The 20061-nt window shown below is 40.4% G+C and overlaps 1 protein-coding gene across 2 annotated transcripts in view; it reads left to right on the top strand.

Moving 5' to 3' along the window:
• Positions 1–20061, top strand: part of SCD1 (stomatal cytokinesis defective / SCD1 protein (SCD1)) — a 470752-nt gene that overhangs the window by 313872 nt on the left and 136819 nt on the right. For both annotated transcript variants that reach the window (XM_089426037.1, XM_089426039.1), the window contains one exon: positions 4974–5038. In XM_089426037.1, the coding sequence (XP_089282163.1) occupies positions 4974–5038 (65 nt within the window). The remainder of the gene's footprint in view (positions 1–4973; positions 5039–20061) is intronic.

The raw sequence follows: 20061 nt of genomic DNA, 5'->3' as shown, positions 1-20061 counted from the left end.
TGGATCCCATAACCATACTAGAGGTCCACAACCCCAAATCCTCTCTACCTGTGGCTGTCTTATGCTGCTAGCTATTGGGACCCCTCTGTGCCCTGTCTCTGTCTCCTGTAGGTATCTAATAGGTAGACACTGAGCATCAAGAACCTGTGCTGCGAATATCCAGCTGCTTTGTGCCTGCCAAATCACACAGCGAGATCTGCTATCCCAGCTCCTGATGATGTGCCTGGGTACTGCCGGAAGCCTAGGCATCATCTTGACAACAAAGACTACCATCCTCTGCACCTCATGCTCACCTAACGCCTTGAGCTGTTGAACTGAAAAAGCACCATGTAACTCCCTCTTAGACACCTCCCCAAGTGTGAGCCTAGGGGTGGAACATATGCTACCTCGACAATCAACAATGCCATCCCTAAGTCTGTAACCGTCAACTTGTGCACCTACCAAGTGTCTCAACTAGAGAGTCTCCTCCCGGCTCATGACACGAGGTGTCTCATCCAACTACCTAGGGTGGGCCTCCCAAGCCCTGTTTCTTGAATGGAGAGTGTCAAGGGGCAACAAACAAACACTTTGCAATTGTAAACAACACTGGAGGAGGATGGGTATGATCAAGAGTCCATCGGAATGCTCAAGAGTAATCCTACAGACGACCCCCTCTCTGTCTCAGATCTACTGATAACCCCCTCGAAGCCCTATTTCCACTAAACATGGTGTCCCCATATGCTCAACAATGTCCTCATTGATCCTAGGTGGGATGCATCCAATGGTACATGCAGTGCCCCTGTCCATAAGTCTCCTGGGAGGCAATGCTCCAAGTGCCCTTTGCGCCGCATCATCTGCCACTGCATACCACCCAGTATGGCTGCACTCCTCGACATGCCACTATATGCCATAACTTGTCCCTGTACACCACTTGATATTCTTGACTACAACTATACAATCCTCCACAGTCTTGTGTCCTACCTGTGTCACTGCACCTATCACTCCCCACACGTCCTCAATGCAATGTGAGTCACTCCTCCTACCCCACAGTGTCAACCGACATGCTATGGTATACCACCATGTATCTCCATGCTCCTCTGCAGGCCACTGCTCCTTGCTGCATAGCCTTGCACACCACTGGGTGTTATGGCCTAGAATTGGGTCTGTATGCATCAGGCCACCTCCCTCTATATAACACTAGATGCTACGACCTGACTCTGTGCAGTCTTGTGTACCACTGCCTACTATCATACCACCCTGTAGCATATGGTATCTTGCACGTGCCAAAGTGTCTGGCACTCTGATAGTGACCCCACTATGCCACGTGCCATGTCCTCTTGTCCATCCTGGTAAACCTGAGCACCCTAACTCCACTCCTGCTAGGGGGGATATCTCTGTTGTGCTGATCCTTCGTGACCTGTGAGTCTTAAACCTCAATGGGAGAACATCGTCTCCATACAATATCCAGTCTAGTGGCCTACCCATGACACCTCCTCCAACCAGTTTCTGCCAGAGAATGCTAATCATCCTGCGCCCCCATGTGCAACCAACATGGCAAAACAACCAATGGAGTCTGCTCACAAACCACCTGGCCACTAGCATCAACTGGAACTCCCCTAGGGAATGCATGTGCTCAGGCACGGGGTTGACTACCTCATCAATGCCATAGTCATCCCACATGTCTGATGTCGGATAGGAAGCCCCACCTGGATCCCATTGCCAATTTGAGCCTCCAGCACCCTTAATGTCTGAGAGCTCCCACTGGGATTTACTCCGGACTCTGACCATCTCCATGAGTCTAGCCCACTCCATCGGGTACCAACTCAGAATCTCTCGCCATCCAACCCCAAGAGAGGGATCAAATGCACAAACTCTAGCTCATAGAACAAGCCCTCCATCCTGTGAGCGTTGCACCCTGCGTAACTCATGTCGCCTCAGCTCACCATCCTGGTCAACACAAAATTTGTCGGGGAGTCTCTGCATCTCTCTCTACGTGGTGCAAAGGTAGTCTAGCAATGTTGCAAGCCCCATCTATATAAGCCCAGAGAGAGCTATTATCTAGAAGTACTGCAACTCTGTTGATGGTCTATGCATCTATCAACTCTAAGTCAGTGGTTGGCCCCAAAGAAGATTGCTCATCCTCCTCCACCATGGGCTCAACATGAGTCACAAACTGCCCCTCCATGACTAGCTCACGCCCCTCTATGTGCTCTCCATGTTGTTGTAGGTGGCTGTACCTATCAGCTCCTCATCAAGGGTGGTGATGTCTCTCGGCACCTCATCAACCTGTCATGCGCTGATATCACTTGAAAACTCGGTCATGACCCCGGATATCTCAACAATGGATGTCACCTTCTCAACGGTGGACATGTCTGTATCTCTTGGCACCTCATCAATGGATGGCCCTATGGGTGTATGCTCTATCCTCTCCACCAAGGTGCCAACTAGGGCTATCAAAGAGGTCTCGAATAATGGTGACTCTTGTGCCACATCGGGTAGATCAATGTGCTTTTCACCATCCTGTGGGCTCTCAGCATCATGCTCAATCTCCTCCTTAGGCTCCTGGTATCTAAATCTAGGTCTCCACCAGCAAAAGCGTCCCTTGGTCTCACCCTCTAACTGTCCCTGTTCTGCTTGCTCCTTTTTAGGAGATCTAGTGCCTTGATTCTATCGACTTTCCCCAGATGATGTAGATGGCTACACCCCTATGACCTGCTCACCTCTAGTGTCTCTGTTGTAAGGGCGAGGATGGGTCTAATCTGTCACCTTCCTCAGCTGGGCCAACCTCTCATCGTCCCAATGGATTCCACCCTAGAATTTCTGCATACTTGATTTCCCTTGAGCCATGGGTTTGTCTCTGGTTTCACCCGTCACTGTGCACTCATACCCAAAGCTTCCATGATCTTCTGGCTAATTTCCCACAGCGGGCCAAGATCATGCTCTGATACCACTGTAATGTTCCAAACTTAAACAAATAGTGATATACAAAAGCAAATGCGATTCATACACAGAAAAATTAAACAAATAACAAATACTCATACACAACAGAGATGGGAACTAGCTGAGCCATTTTATTTAGTAATGGAGCAATGTACAATATTATGGAATAGCACCTGGGCTTGCCTCAAGGGCAAGCTAGATAGGACCCAGGTGTCGACAATAATCACAAATGCTAGAAAACAACTGCTCCTCTAAAGCTCTGCACTGTCTCCCAACTACGACAACTGTTCGCTGGAAAGGTGCTGCAAGAAACCCCGCCCCTGGTGCTCAGCGAAATTATGAAATTTCAGCCACAAACTCCTTGGCCAAAACCCAGAAGAAAACTAGAAATGGTTTGGCCCAACTTGGACTTCCCAAAATCGATCCCCAAAGGCATTGTGCAATCCCCGATAGTTCTACATTGGCTGCTGCAAGGATACGGATGGAAACTCCACCTCTGGTGCTCAGAAAATTTTGAAGCTTTATATTTGGGATCCTTGTCAAAAAACCAGAAATGGTTTGGCCGGATTTTGACCTCCCAAATTCGACCTCTTCTATGGCCCACGCCCTCCAAACAGCTCCATAAATACGGCCTGGAAGGAATGACCACAAGTTCCTCCTCCAAGATCTGAAACAGAAGCGACCCACACTCCAAATACCTCCTCTAACCTCCACAATAAAGCTCAACCTCAAGGACTTATACTCTACGGACCAAATGAGCTCCCACACACTGCCTCTGCACTGGCCCAGATAGTGCAAAAGTCACACTGCCAAGCCAGAAGCTCAATCAGCTTCCAAACTCTCCCAGATGTTGACAATCCTCCCTAGCCTCCTCTCCGGAAAATCTCACATCATATCTCCACTGCTAAGCACCGCCAATGAACTTAGCCTCCTCTCCACTATGTCCCCCAGTAATACGCACAATCTGGAAGGGAATGCTATTGTTGGGAATCACAATGTGATCCTCCTGCTAAAGAAATGAAGAAAACCTTCCTAGGGTGGCACTCGAAGTCCCCCAAAGAAAGGGTGAGCTCTTCACCCGAAGAACTCATGCTAAACAACAAGTTACTCAACTAAGCAGCTCGAGCAACCAAAGAGAAATCGATATACACCAATAAGATGATTGAAATGTGGAGAGCTACCTTCCTTATATAGATTTCTTGGAGCACTTTTTCCCTCCATTTTCCCTCCTTCGTGGGTCCCTCACTAAGCCATCGATTTTCCCTCTAATGCATTTCAAACTATTGGCTTAGGAAGTGATTATTTTCCTTTTGTGGACAAAACCAAAATAACTTACTTGTAACTCCTAAGTCTCCTAATAAAATCGAATGGGCCCCATCTCCTCCAAAATTGGCCCCAAAATGCAGAAATAAATCTTATTCCAAAATAATTTAGGAAGGGACATTACATCTATCCCCATCAAGATTTGAACTTGTGACCTCAAGGAGGAAACACATGTTCTTAACTGTTAGCAAGAGTCAAGCTTGTGCATGATGAATTGATATGGAGGTATGATCCATATTATACAATGATATGGCCTCCATCTATAATAAATTCAAATGAGGGGCCCTCTATTGACATATAATTTCTACATTCACCACAATTGTTTTCCAAACCTAATAATGTTTTCATAATATCATCGTCTTGTTTGATGCATGACGACTTGATGTCATAAACATAGTAATTACATGATCACCACATAAAATCTATTTTAGTAACAACGTATCTGTCAAAAGAGAATATAATAGACTACAAGTAGAACTGTAACATAGGGACAAATTTGGGGCTTAGGGTCCCCATAGTTTCATTCAGAAACCATGTTAATAATTTCCAATTTGTAGTTCTATTTAGATGATAGCAAGAGCACCATGATTGTCATAGTGCTTCTTTACCATAGCATGTACTTAGTACATGCAATTTTGTTGCTTTCCTTATTATGTCTTTAAAGTCATTGTTGGAGTGATTGCCTTTTTCTTATCGTTCATTGTTGATGTATTTATAACTTATTCTTGCAGGTCAAATTATGGGATCCAAGCCATCGTGGATCAGAACTTAAAGCAACCTTAATAGGGCATACCAGGTTCTTGACTTACTTTTATGCCTTTAACATTATGTGTAGAATTTATTTTTGGGTGGAGCCATTCTATTTTGTATTATTCAATTTAAAATTATATCTATGAATTTTATAAATTCATAGGAGTGTTAGGTTATAGATTATAATTATCTTGTGTTTACAATAGAGATGTATGTAATGTTTTGGAATAAAAAAGCTACGTTGACGATTAATATAAACATGTAATGTACATGTTACCCACCAAAAGTGGGTGACTGCTAGGAGAAAATTTTCCCCTATTTATCTCTTCCAACTGACAATTGTTAAAATTTTGCAGCTCAGGGATGAATTTGTCCTAGAAGAAATCATATCTTTAAGCTTTGTTTGAACCACCTATAATAAAATTTCATTCTTGACAATTCTAATATGACTTTCCAAAAGTAGTAAGTCACATCTAAATTTGGAAGTGACTTTCCAAAAATAGAAAGTAATGTCTAAATGATCAAGGATGATCTCGACATATGGAATCCACTTTAAAATCAAATCAATCATTATTATACAAATCAAGAACTAATAATTTTATCCTTACTAGTATTCTTTATAAAATAGTCTTGTTGTCGCCCAAACTGTACATGGAAGACAGGACAATGCTCAGAGTGGGGGTTATCCCTCTTTCCCTCCATTTTGGGTAGACTTCATTACTTTTAAGAGCTGGAGTTGTTTGGAGCAATTTCTCTTTTGTTAATTTTCCAATGCTCTATGCTATATCAATTACTTTGGCCCAATTTAGTGCTTCAATAAGCAATCTTTTCAATAACAATTAATTCTTCCAGGGATCAATAGTAATTGAAGATAGAACAAAAAATGCAATGACAATAAGAGACAATCAAGAGCATCAACAAGAGACACAAATTTTGGTCAAAGACTAGGGAAAAATCCCACAAGGGGGAAAACCTTTTGAAATTCTTCTTCTATTAGATTATCTTCAAATGTTCAGTAGAGAGTGTAATGAGCTAAATTCAAAAATAAGAGTCAAAGTCAAAGCCTTGACTTGACCAACAAATTAACCAACCAAAAACCAATATGCCAATGATGAAATAATCAAATATGGTCAAATGTCATAAATGTGCAATTTTGTCCAAGTCAATAGCAGTCAGAATGTGCCCTAACCAGTCCACAAAGTCAACGGTCAACCCTTCCAATCAGCTCGGTCAAATCAACAATAAATTCAGCCTCAAGTGCTGGTCAAAGTTTGCCCAAAATAGTCTTGAAATCTCGGTCAAAAGAGGGAGAAATTCTACAATCAATCCCTATAGTCAACCCTGAAGTCAACACTAGTCAAACAACCCAGATCACCTTGGTTTTTGTGTCAATCAACTCGGCCTTACGAAATCAGAATTTTCCCAGTCAAAGCATGTCAAATGATGAAGTTGAACTTGGTCAAATGAGAGAAACTTATGCGATCGAAGTTTGCAATTTTTCTGGCAATCAATTCAAGTCAATTAAGTCCAAACTCCTTAGTTTTTGTGCCAAAAGATGCGACCTAGTGAGACAGAGATACCCCAGAAAACTTGAACCAAAATGATGCCAAATAACCCTTGGTCAATGCTGGTCAAAGTGTAGATTAGCTGAGATTTAAGGCCACCTGAAATTCATCCTCCTTGCCCACGTGTGAAAAAGAGTAGCCTCAGACTTGTATGAACCAATCAGATTAAGAGAGAGAAGATGAGATGATGTGATATGTTGTCCAAATGAGCTTAAGGTCACTTGTATTTATATGTGTTGGACGAGGGTCAATTTGTTCTTGGCTGACCTTGACAATTTGTGTACCTGTGGGCTTAACTTCAAAAATACATTTTTTCTTTTCCAAATTCAGTGCTTCAAAGGTCAATTTTGGTCTTCTCGGAAAGAGGAATCTAGTCCAATGGTTGGAATTCGTCAATGAGCTACCAATTTAACACTCCCTCTCAGCTAGGGAGAAATTCCAACTGCATCATGTGATCATCACAAATATCTTGTCATCAAATCATGTTTCATCTCAAATCATCTCGACCCAACTTTATCCGCTGAATCATTCTCAAATCTAAAGAAGAAGAATCATAGGGGAGCTACAACTGCCACCCTTTATCCTTTGGGGAGCCACTGCTAGCACCCGAAATAACTGCCAGTAGGGAGGCAATGCTACAACCTGGGAAGCTTACAGAGAATAAGAGGGATGCCACTTACCTTATGAGGTAAGGATCGCGCCTATCCCATTGCCTGGTGATAATAGGAGGGTTACCACTTACCATAAATTGTAAGGATCGCTCCTATCCTATTATCTATGGATCTTCCCAACTTGACCCTCAAGAGTCATTGGTAGAACACCTGCATCTCTAGCTTGAGCAGGATGCCACTTACCATAAGTGGTAAGGATCGTGCCTAACTGAAGCAGTGAACACCCAATTGCCACGTGGGTGGGAAAGACAGATTCCAACTGGGGTATACTTTGTCAAATCCAGAGGTCCCTCAACCCAGGAGCTTTAAGGCTCAATTTCTCACCCTGGGAGCTCAGACAGGGGGCAAAAGCATAACTTAGTGTCCTTGATCAGTGGGGACACTTACTCGAGAGGGTCACATCCATCAATCCAAGTTGCTCTATGTCTGCAATTTGTTCATCAGTCGAAGTATGATGGAGTCTCACAGTTCCTCTCTGTACCATATCAAGTATATAATGATATCTGATCTCAATGTGCTCGGATTTTTCATAAAACACAAGATTCTCTGCCAATCGGATTGCACTCTTGTTGTCACAATATAACACTGTCGTATCTAGGACCTGCTCAAATAACTCTTCCAAGCTAACAATGTATCCTGCCTCGGTCATGTTTAAAGCAACAGATTTTTGTTTCTTGCTTATGCATGATATCATTGTAGGTCCATGCAGTCTCATATCTTTGGAAGTGAACCTCAGACCAAGATCTTTCATTTCGAACTCAGAAGCCAACTCCTTCTTACACTCAATCATCAGAGGCTCACTACCTGTCAAGAATAGATTGTCAATATATAAAACCAAAATCAAAGTCATACCTTGGACCAGTTTGAAGTAGAGGTTCAGATCGACATTGCTTCTTGTGAATCCAAGCTTCACTAGGTAACTTTCAATTCGAGCATACCAGGCTCGAGGAGCTTGCTTCAAATCACATAATGCTTTCTTTAGTTTATAAATGTGAGTCTTCCTATCTTGTACTTCAAACCCCTGAGGCTGATCAACATATGCTTCTTCCTTATACTTTTCAATGCTTCCATCTGCTTCATGCTTTATCTTATATAGCCATTTTGAAGTTGCATTAGACTTTCCTTGAGGTCTTGGAACAACATCCCATACATCATTCTTCATAATCGATTCTTCGACCATAGTATCCTTCCAAACCTGTTATTTCACAACTACTCCATTATGTTTAGGATTATCATCGGTCTTGATCCTGCTAGAGGGGAATGGTCCCCTTGACCTCTTTCTACTTTGGTGCCATAGCTCACTTTGATAATTAGTGTCGTGTACCATTGCTAGAAGAGGTTTTCCATTTACTCTATAGAGTCATTCAACTCTTGATCCCAATGTAGAAGCATCTCTCATTCGAGATTCCTTCGGCCAAGAGAAGACCTTTCCATTGATGAAGGCTACTCTCATTCCTTTGTCTTCCAAGGCGGAAATAAATATTAGGTTCTTCTTTAGTTCCAGAACATACATTACTTCATGAAGAATAATAGATTCTCCATAGTCTAAATAAAATTTGACAGGACCAAAGCCCTTCACTGGATATGTAGTGTTGTCCCCAAGGATAATCTTCAAACTCGTTTCCCTCTCAACCAGATTTGAGAGGACTTCCTTATACCCTGAGAGGTGTCTAGAAGCTCCACTATCTACCAACCATCTATTATATGAATCCAGAGGAGAAGAACCAGAAAGGGCTGAAATAAGAATGTATTCATATTGACTAGTAGCTATGTTACTTTCATACCTAGAGTTTCTTAGCTTCTTTTCAGGACGAGGACTTTCTTCATGATCATCTGGAGCATTTCTTCTCCTTCTATCATCCCTTCTTCTTTTATCATCTCTTCTTCTTCTATCATCATTACTTCTCCTATCATTGTACCTGATGTTGTTGTAGCTTTGGTCGGACCTTGGAGCATCTCTATTTCTTGGACAGTCTCGGGCATAGTGACCGCGCTCGTGACAATTGTAGCATTCAATATCCCTTAATCTTCTATTAGAGTCTTTTGCCTCGAGAGAAGGGCTATTTGAACTAGATGGTCTTCCTTTTTCCTTTTTCTTCTTGTCTTGAGTAGCAAATACAGCGAGATCTCCTTCTTCATGGTTTTGAATTTTCCATCCTGGAATCCTCTGGGATTCTTCTTGAGTGCATTTTCCAACTAGTTCATCAAATGACGAGAAATTGTTGTTATTGCTTATGGTGGTAATGCAAGTTTGCCAGATGGAGGGAGACCTCTAAGACTTACCAACCCCAACTCCTTGTCGGGTACAATTTCCCAAACTCTCTACAATTGATCTCTAAGACGAGATATCCTCATGATGTAGGAATGCACAGATTCTCCTTTATTCATTTTCATATCTTTGAGTTGATCTTTCAAAGAGATGATGTCATTCAAATGGTTGACCTCATACATGCCAGCTAGTTTATCATACATATCCTTAGATTTCTTCAAATTTCTAGCATAGACAAGTAAATGATCTTGCAATCCATCAATAATAATTTTCTTTGCTTTTAACTATCCTTTCTATTGAAGAATATAACTAGGTTAGGTCTTCATATTTGTATAATGTAAAAGAAATTTTATAATGACTTATTAAAGCATGGGTTTCATGCTCGAGTCATCATGTTTATAGGTCAAAGCCTCTGTTGTAGGCTTCTAGGTTTTATATTGAGTCAATAGAGTCATTGTCAATTTTTTTAGATCCTTCTTGGGATTTTGTTTCATGTAAAAAGAATTATTTTTGAGTCAAATAAGTCATTTGACACCTCCACACCAAGTTGGCCCTATCCTGATGAGGTCGGCCTACATTAGGACAATTCGACCCATAAGAAGGATATATATAAGAGGCAGTTCTATTCATTTTCCACACCAACCAACAAGTTCGATAGTCAAGAAAGAGAGGCAGAAAAGTGAAAAACTCCCAAGGAAGGAAGAAGTTTGCTGGAAGGAAGATATTTGATGTTTTGGGCTATCAATTCCTCACATATGAAAAGTAAATGGGGTCGAAATTCTAAACACCACTGCAGGTCAAAGTTTTGCTGCTGGGGAGGCTGAAATTCTGTTGCTGCAAGGTCGAAGTTGTTGCTGGGAAGCTATCATTTGGAGAAGAAGGAAGGGCTGACTTGGTGATTGGAGGAAGTCTGTGTCTAGGTCATAGAAGTCTTGGACTATCTTAACTTGTCTTTGAATCTACTGAAGGAAAAATTCTAACTGAGTTTTCCCCTTATAAGGGTTTTGCCCTGGTTGTCCACCTACATCTTGTGTCTCTTGTTCTTGCGATCTTCATATACACATAAATTGGTAATTGCTTGATGAAACATAATATGATAAAGAAGTAAAAGAAGCCAACATAATTCACAAGTAATTATCAAAGAATAGGAATCAAACCCTAATTACTACTAGCATTGATTTCTCAACACTTTCTTGTACTTGTTCTTGGCAGTGACAAGAGCATTTTCCGTGGGCTCAAGAACTTTTCCTTGAATGTACTCCAAGACATCATTGTCATCAGATATGATTTCCAACTTAATCTTCCAAGCAACAAAATTTGATGAGTCTCCTAGCTTCTCAGCCTCCTTGAACTATGAGGTAGACATCTTGAACTGTTTAGATAGATTCTTTCAACTTTTCCAAAGATAATTGCTCTAACTCTTGTCTCTTTTGGGCTTGTCCTTCACCTTAGCTCTGATTCCATGTTAATTTTCCATTGCTCTATGCTATATCAATTACTTTAGCCCAATTCAGTTCTTCAATAAGCAATCTTTTCAATAACAATTAATTCTTCCAAGGATCAATAGTAATTGAAGATAGAACAAAAAATGCAATGACAATAAGAGACAATCAAGAGCATCAACAAGAGACACCAATTTTGGTCAAAGACCTAGGTAAAATCCCACAAGGGGGAAAACCCTTTGGAAATTCTACTTCTATTAGATTATCTTCAAATGTTCAACATAGTGTACAATGAGCCAAATTCAATAATAAGAGTCAAAGTGAAAGCCTTGACTTGACCAAGAAATCAACCAACCAAAAACCAATATGCCAATGATGAAATAGTCAAATCTGGTCAATTATCATAAATCTGCAATTCTGTCCAAGTCCACAACAGTCAAAGTGTACCCTAACCAGTCCACAAAGTCAACGATCAACCCTTTCAATCAGCTTAGTCAAATCAACAATAAATTTGGCCTCAAGTGCTGGTCAAAGTCAGCCCAAAGCAGTCTTGAATACTTGGTCGAAAGAGAGAAATTGTGCAATCAATCCCTGCAGTCAAACCTGTAGTCAACCCTGAAGTCAACGACAGTCAAATAGCCCATATCACCTCGATTTTTGTGACAGTCAACTCGACCTCAAGAAATCAGAAATTTCCTAGTCAAAGCATTTCAAGTGATGAAGTCAAACTCGGTCAAATGAGACAGAAACTTCTGCAGGCAAAGTCTACATTTTTTCCTTCCATCAACTCAAGCCAAACAAATCCAAACTCCTCAGTTTTTGTGCCAAAATATGTGGCCTAGTGAGATAGAGATACCTCAGAAAAATCGAACCAAAATGATGCCAAATAACCCTTGATCAATGCTGGTCAAAGGGCAGAGTAGCTAAGATTTTCGGCCACCTTCTTGCCTAGACGTGTGAAAAAGAGTTGCCTTAGTCCTATACGAACCAATTAGATTGAGATGGAGAAGATGAGATGATGTGATGTGTTGTCCAAATGTGTTTGAGGTCACTTGTATTTATATGCGTTGGAGGAGGGGCGATTTGTCCTTGGGCCGACCTTGACAATTTGTGTACCTGTGGGCTTGACTTCAAAAATACATTTTTTCTTTTCCAAATTTAGTGCTTCAAAGGTCAATTTTGGTCCTCTCAGAAAGAGGAATCTAGTCCAATGATTGGAATTTGTCACTGAGCTGCCAAATTAACACCTTTGAGAATTTTCAGAGTTACATCGGGGGGTTCCTTGGTATTTCGTTGCCAAAATTCTTGTAAAATTTTCTCACTGTTTTCTTGAGGAGGGATTCTATTGTTTCAAAGCTAAATTTTCATTTATAAAACCCTCCTTGAAGTTTGAGCCCTTCCTCACTAACAAAGGGGCTCTTATCTTGTAACATCATAATAATAAAAGTGACATTTTTCTCTTGGAGCTTGGGGAACCATCCCCTTGGCATCCATTCCCTTTCTCTCTTTTGGGAGAAGGCCCTCTTCTTGTGTAGTGTTTCATTAGCTTTTCATTTCTTTTGAAGTTAGTTTTTATGCTCTCTTTATTTCATTTGGCAAGCTAATATCTCATGGTCACATGCTAATTGTTCATTTCTCATTTCATGCCATCTAGTTGTGATTTCAATTACTTACCTTCATAGCTTCATGTTCAATTTGGTTTAGTTTACTTGCAACTTGTTTCAATTTGGAATCTCACTTGGAGCACATCTACATTTGGAGCAATTTGTGCAAGTTTTCATTTATTTGCAATCTAGCTTGAACAATCTAATTGTGCATTATTGGATCAAACTACATTCCATTCACATATTGGAGCAACTCATTAGCCTATGCTCTCTTGCGCTTTATGATGCAATTTTCACTTGGATAATTATCATAATATGTTACAGTGAAGATACATTTTCTTTTCAAGGCACTTGAGTTGGCATTTTTAACATTGAGATAATTCCTTTTTTTGTTCATTGTTTCCATTGAGTTATTGGTACATGTTTTATTGAGCATCATTACAAACTTATGTCATATTGTGCTTAGTGCAATCTTGATCACAAATTTCATTTGTTATCTCTCTATTTGAAGCACATTGTTATCAATATATCTCTTTGGATACATTTCATCAACATTTAGGCATTTCACTTGCATATTTAACTTAGACTTGCATTTTTTAATCTACCTCCAAGCATAAGTTTGGTTGAATAGACATTTTAAGACAAATCTTTCTGATTTTCTTTCACTTTTGTATGGAGTAAGGTTGAAACACATGACCTCACATTTCTCTTGTGGTTGAGCCCTTGTAGGAACGAAGGCACGTGGATTGCAAGGATCTTGGGAAGGTTATCGTTAATGAAGGACTTGTGCCTCCTCAACCCATCTTCCTTGCAACTCATGCCAATCTTTACCTAGTTGTAAGAAATTAAGGGAGATTTCTCACCATAGATTATTCCTTTAATTAAAATCAACCAAGATAACTTGCATTTCACATAGTCTAAATTGGCATCAATTTCCACGTGCCTTCTAGGAACAAAGGCACGTGGATTGCAAGGATCTTGGGAAGGGTATCGTTAATGAAGGACTTGTGCCTCCTCAACCCATCTTCCTTGCAACTCACCCCAATCTTTACCTAGTTGTAAGAAATTGAAGGGAGATTTCTCACCATAGATTAGTCATTTAATTAAAATCAACCAAGATAACTTGCATTTCACAAAGTCTAAATTGGCATCAATTTCCGCATTTTAGAGGGATTTCCACATCAATTTGAATTGTGGGCAATCTAACTTGCAATGTTATTGTACTTGTTATCTAAACTTTTGCTCATGGTTATTTGATGTGGTTCTATTTTATTTGAACATTTTCTTTCAAAGTACAAGTTTCATTTATTTTGCAAGTTGTATCTTACTGCCCATTATTTCAATATCTCTTGTACTAACATTTGTCTTGCAACATTGCTTAACATTGTAACTTGAGGTGTTATTTCCTTTTTTGCAAGTATATAATTTTTACTTGAGCATTGTTTATAAGGCACTCGTTTTTTGTCTTTAATTATTGTTGAATGCCATATTGATCTTAATCGAATTTATCTCTCACATTGCTTATTAACTCTTGTACGTGATAATTTTAAAACAAGTTGCATTGGGAAGTGATTTTCCTTGCTTTTAGTCTCGTAGAACTTGTTGTTAAACAAGTCTTTCCTTTAGAAACCTTCCTTAGGGTCCACTCCCATTGGCTTTAGCTAGGAGAGAGCCTAGACGGAGAGAGTTGGGACTAGGTGACAACCCTTCTCTGATCTTTGCCACCAAGGCCACACCTAGTGGGGTTGAGGATTTTTCTTACATTAACTTAGGCGTGTAAGCGAGGTGACAACGTTTTTTTCCATCGTTGCTGGGGACAATGTCCTCTTGTACCTGGAATACGAATATTTTCAGTTCTTGCATGTTGTATTTTTAGAGTTAGATTCTTGCTCAAGGGGCGAGTCCACTTGGTTCATTTTCTGCAAGAATTTCTACTAGGAGAAATCCAAGTAGTTTGGTTAGCCCCACTCTTGATCCTGAAAGGGTTTCCAGAGTGAGATTAAACAAGTTCTCCTCTCATAGACTTCTTGCTAATCTTTGGTAGGAGTCTATTTCTGATATCCATTTGTTTTTCTAGGGACAAGTTGAACAAGGCATCATGAATGGCTTTTTAATTCCTTGTAACTTTGCTAACATTAATGGCTATCTGAATAATATTCTAGATAAAGCTATTGAAAAGTTGCCTTCTTTCCAAGGTAACAATGCTATTAGTGCTAAAATGCACATAAGGAATTTTAATTTATGCATCACTATGTGGTGTAATAACGCTAACCATGAGGATGTTCTGATGAGACTCTTTGTCCTTTCCTTAGAAGAAGATGATCTTGATTGGTTCATGAGTGCCTTGCTAACTCGTATGATACTTTAGAATCAACGATTAATGCCTTTGAGGATAAGTATGGAGATAAGAAGGAAGAAATACATTTGATTAGCACCATTAGCCATATTAAGCAAAATGAGAATGAGACGGTGGAGGAGTTTAACAAGAAGTTTAATGACATGGTGAAGAGTATACCTTAAGATGTTAAACCTGTTGAAAAATTTCGATTTATTTTTTACGTCGATGCTTTTAGTGTTGATACTTCCTATGCTATGAGAAGGAAGGATATTGCAAATCTGGCTATGTCTCAGTCGGAAGCTTTAAAGATAGAAAAGGCCAGAAAGGAATCAGGAAAATTGAAGATCCATGGTTTTACTAGAGGGCCACCGAAGTCCTATGAATCCAAAGGAAACGCTGAGGCAAAGTAAAATTCTCATGATCCTATCAAGGAATTGACTCAACTCATCAAAACAATGGAAATTAATCACACAAATCAAATGAATGCCATCCAAACACATGTTGGTGGCCATGGAGAGGAGTCAAGCTGGGAGATTTCAAAATAGAGGAAATGAAATGGCAAAAAAGGGGACCTCCCCATGAGCATAGGCCACCAAACCCCTTGTGTCTACTAATTTGGTTGATGATTCTATTCCTTATTGTAGACCTTGTGAGGAGATGCACAAGGAAGCCACTTGTCCACATGTGAGAAGGATCATGGAAAGTGGGATGGTAGGAACAAGTGAACAAATAAATTTGGTTGGCAAAGAGCACCATTTGACCATGGAGAATTGGATGGAAGTTATGGAGAATAGTCAAAAGGTTTATAAGAAGTCTCAATCCTTCTATAGTGTGAATATCTTTGATGAGTTGTATAGGATCACAGAGTTATATGGAGAAAAACCTTCATCAAATCAAATTTTAGAGATAGCCAAAGATAGAGTTTGACATATCAAAAACGGGGCAAGGAACAAGAAAAAAGTCAAAGTGCCCCAAAAGCTTTCATTCCACCTACATTGGGGTTAAATATTGACTTGGGGGGTTGGATAAATAATGCAAAGGTTTTAGTACTTGTGACTAAAATCCTAAAGATTCCCTCTCAAAAGTCTAGGTTATTGAAAGCCCTTGATGCACCTCATGGGAAAGAAACTTCGAATTTTTCTAAGGATGGATTTGAGGATGCCCCTATCATCTTTCAAAGTAGTGATATGTGTAGAGGTAACATGGACCACCAACCATTCTTTATCACTTTATTAGTCAATGGGTTACTTTTGCACAATTGTTTGTTTGATTCTAGGGCATCATCTTGTGTCATGACTAAGAAGGTCATGAATCAGTTGAACTTGAGGATCTCTAGAACTTACCACAATATTTGTGCTATGAATTCTAAGATAATTTAAGTTTTTGATTTGATAAAGGATCTTCAAGTCCACTTGGCAGTGTATCCTGATATAATGATCACCATGGATATTGTGGTGATTGATGTTATTGATGTTTGGGGTATGTTGTTGTCTAGAAAGTGGGGAGTTGATATAGGGGGTAGTTTACAAATGGATTTAACTTATGCTAGCATCCCTAATAGTGAGGGCATGATGGTGAGATTGGATAAAGAGTTGGAGAGCAAGTATCATGTGGAAAACCCAAAGAAACCTTGTAATGCGATTGCATATGAATTTGATGATCTGGGTAATTATGCTATTTTGTCTAACTCTATCGCTCCTATGGGGGCGAAGGTTGAAAGTAAAGGTGATTGGATCTAACATTTGAACTTTGATGGGGCCCATTCAAAGTTTGGTAAGGGTGCAGGAATTGTCTTTACCTCACCCCTTGGTCATATATTCATGTTTGCTTAGAGACTAGAATTTGATGCAACTAACAATGTAGTGGAGTATGAGGCTTTGTTGTTGGGTCTTGAGCTAGCAAAGGACTTGAAGATTAAAACACTAAGCATCAAGGGGGATTTTGATTTGCTCATTATTCAAAATCAATTTGCTTGTAAGAATGATAGATTGAAGAAGTATCACAATGCGGTTTGGGATAACATGGAATATTTTGATGCATTCAATCTTCAAATAATTCCTTGAGAAAAGAATAAGCAAGCTAAATAGGTGGCAGTGTTTGCATCTACTTTGCAGCTTGTGGAGAAACGGATGGACGATAAAGTAAAGATGGGAGTAATCTCTAGCCCATCAATTCTCGATAATGTTGAGCATTGACATGTATTTAATGATGAGAGACAAGTGATTTGTTTCTTAAATAATATGGCGAAATTCACAGATCTTGAAGTTGGATACAAGGAAGAAGGACATAACTATGTGGAGTGTAAAGATGTGCTAAATCCCACTTCTAGGAATATAGTAGCCATGGAACGACTCTTTGGTAGGCATGATGCTGCAAAGAGGAGAGAAGAGAAAAATATTGATCCAGGGGAGTTCATAGAAGTAAACATTGGTACTACCCATGATCCCAAGATTATCTAGATAGGTAAGGGTACTATTTAAGAAGAAAGAAAGAAATTTGTTAATTTACTTCATGAATATAGAGACTCCTGTCATTTTCCTATGATGAGCTGAAAGGGTATAGGGAGGATGTTATGGAGCAAACTGTCCCTGTTGAAATTTCTAAGTCTGACACATCAGAAATCCCTACTGCATTATTTGGTTTATTATCTTCTACTTGTTCTTCTTATTAACAAATTATTTTTTAACATAAATACCAAAATAAACACAAATGCATCCTTCGCACATATACAAATCAACAACTGAAATAATTGAGACAACACAAGGGACACTGTTATTTTTGGACAATCGTCCCCGGAAAAACCCAATGCGGGAAAATCAGTGCAACAGATATGAGGGTTTTATTATTATGCAGTTTTCTGAATACAACTAGGGTGCCATAAATGGCTCACCCTTCAGAGATTTTCCTTGGCAGACGTACCTTGCTTCGGAGACAAATATTTCAGTTGATCAGCAACCTGATGATGAGCAACACAGTGACTTCGACTGTTCCTTAGCTGGATAGTGAAAGTTGCTCCAAGCTTCCTTTTAGAACTGAGTCACCCTCCAAGGACTGCGTCACCCTCTACGGCTCCGCGTTTGCCTCTCAACTGTCAGTCTACCCCACGAAAACAGTACAACACAGCTCTTTCTGCCCAACGTCAACTCTGCTAGCCTCTGCGTCTGCCTGCATCAGTTTCTCAATCTCCTGCGTCCTTAATGTTGGCCCTCCAAGCCTCTACGTCAGCTCTGGCTGTCTTTGCGTCAGCCCAGGCTGCCTCTGTGCTGTCTCTCCGGCACTATCTCTGCCTCTCTGCTATGTATTCTCAGCCTTCTGTCAAAGTACCCCTCGCTACAACATATCACTAACTCGATTTCTCAACAAACCCTGCCCCAAAAAATCGAATTCATTGATCAACTTGGTGTGTCTCCAACTGACCCTCATGCCTCTTCTTATACTTTTCCTGTTGACGATTCAACGACCATGATTAAGTCTCTAATCAATGGCTAAGATTAGGTTTGGCTTGATCCTCGTTATTTAGAACTTTCTCACCCATATTATATTAATACACATTAATATTTTAATTTTCCTAAGTTTATACTTAGGAACCCCATTAAAAATATTAATTATTTTAATATCTCTCCATCCGGGTGGAATTTCCCCAAACAATTTCTGGGTCTTGGAGATCTTATGTGCCTTAGCCTCTCCACCAATTTTCATGGCTAGAGCACATCCGATGCTACCAAAAATCAACACTCCCTCTTAGCGAGGAATGTGCTCTAGTAATGCTTCACTATTGAAACATCACATTGATCCTCCGCATCAGTACCTGTGTTGATGCTTGGCCTGCTGCCTCACATCCCCTGCATTGCTGCTTCTTGTACTGCTGCCCATGACATTGCCACTGCCACTGCCACATTTGTACTGCAGGTCCCTCTCAACATGCTGCCCATAGCACTACCACTGCTAACTGTCGCACTGCAACTCAATTACCGAGAAGTAAGTAACTGACTTCCCCCAAATATTGACATCTTGATCATTCTTGAAGCCTCGTGATGCTAAAGCTACCTCTGCTGCTATCCTGTGTTCCCTCTGCTGCCACCGTACTGCTGCAACCACCTCTGTGCCTCTCGCACTGCTGCAACCTTTGCTGCGCTGCTACAAACTTCTACACTCTAGCCCTGCCTTGCTGCTCCACCACACTTTGCTCCACTCGACACCTGTCATCATGCTACTGTCGTTAAGGGTGTTGAAATTTCTAAGTCTGACATGTTAGAAATCCCTACTGCATTATCTGGTTTTATTTCTCCTACTTTCTTATTCCATTAATAAGTTATTTATAAATATAAATATTGAAATAAACACAAATGAAACCTTAACTCATATACAAATCAACAACTGAAAATACCGAGACAAACACACAAGGGACACCGTTATTTTTGGACAATTGTCCCCGGAAAAACCTAATGCGAGAAAATTGTTTCAGCAGTTCTGAGGGTTTTATTATTATGTAGATTCTTGAGTACAACTAGGGTGCCCAAAATCACTCACCCAATAGAGATTGTTACACGACAGTAATACCTCTTCTTAGACACAAATATTCAGCCTCTCAGCTCTAGTTTGCCCTATGAAAATCCTTCCGACACTTCCTCTTGGCTCTATGTCAGCCCTGCTAGCCTCAACGTAGCTCCTGCACCCTCTGCGTCAACCTTCTTACTCTTTGCGTCAGCTCTCTGGCCCTATGCGTCACCCATGCAAGCCCCTCAGCCTTTGCGCAGTCCCGAGCTGCCTCTGCGTGGCTCTAGCTGCCTTTGCGTAGCTCTAGCTGCCTCTGCGTCAGCCTCTTTAGTGACTGCGTTGACCCTCTGGCACTATCCTTGCCTCTTTGCTATGTACTCACTGCCCCTCGTTGCAACAGATCACTTGTTCGAATTTTCTTAGCAAGCCCCGCTCCAGATCATTGAACTGACTAATCAATCTTGGTGTATCTCCAACTGACCCTCAAGCCTGCTCTTATACCATTTCTGTTGAGTTTTCAATGACCGAGATTAAGTTCCTAATCAACGGCTACGATTAGATTTGGCTTGATCCATGCCATTTAGTCTTTAGAACATTCTCACCTAGCTTTATATTAATACCCATTAATATTTTAATTTTCCTAAGTTTAGACTTAGGAACCCCATTAAAAATATTAATTATTT

The sequence above is a fragment of the Pinus tabuliformis genome, chromosome 6, assembly GCF_031772625.1.
Source record: "Pinus tabuliformis cultivar Carrire ecotype Pingquan chromosome 6, CPIR1, whole genome shotgun sequence".
NCBI lineage: Eukaryota > Viridiplantae > Streptophyta > Pinopsida > Pinales > Pinaceae > Pinus > Pinus tabuliformis.
Note: the sequence above shows the minus strand (reverse complement) of the source record. Positions and strands in the feature narration are given on the sequence as shown.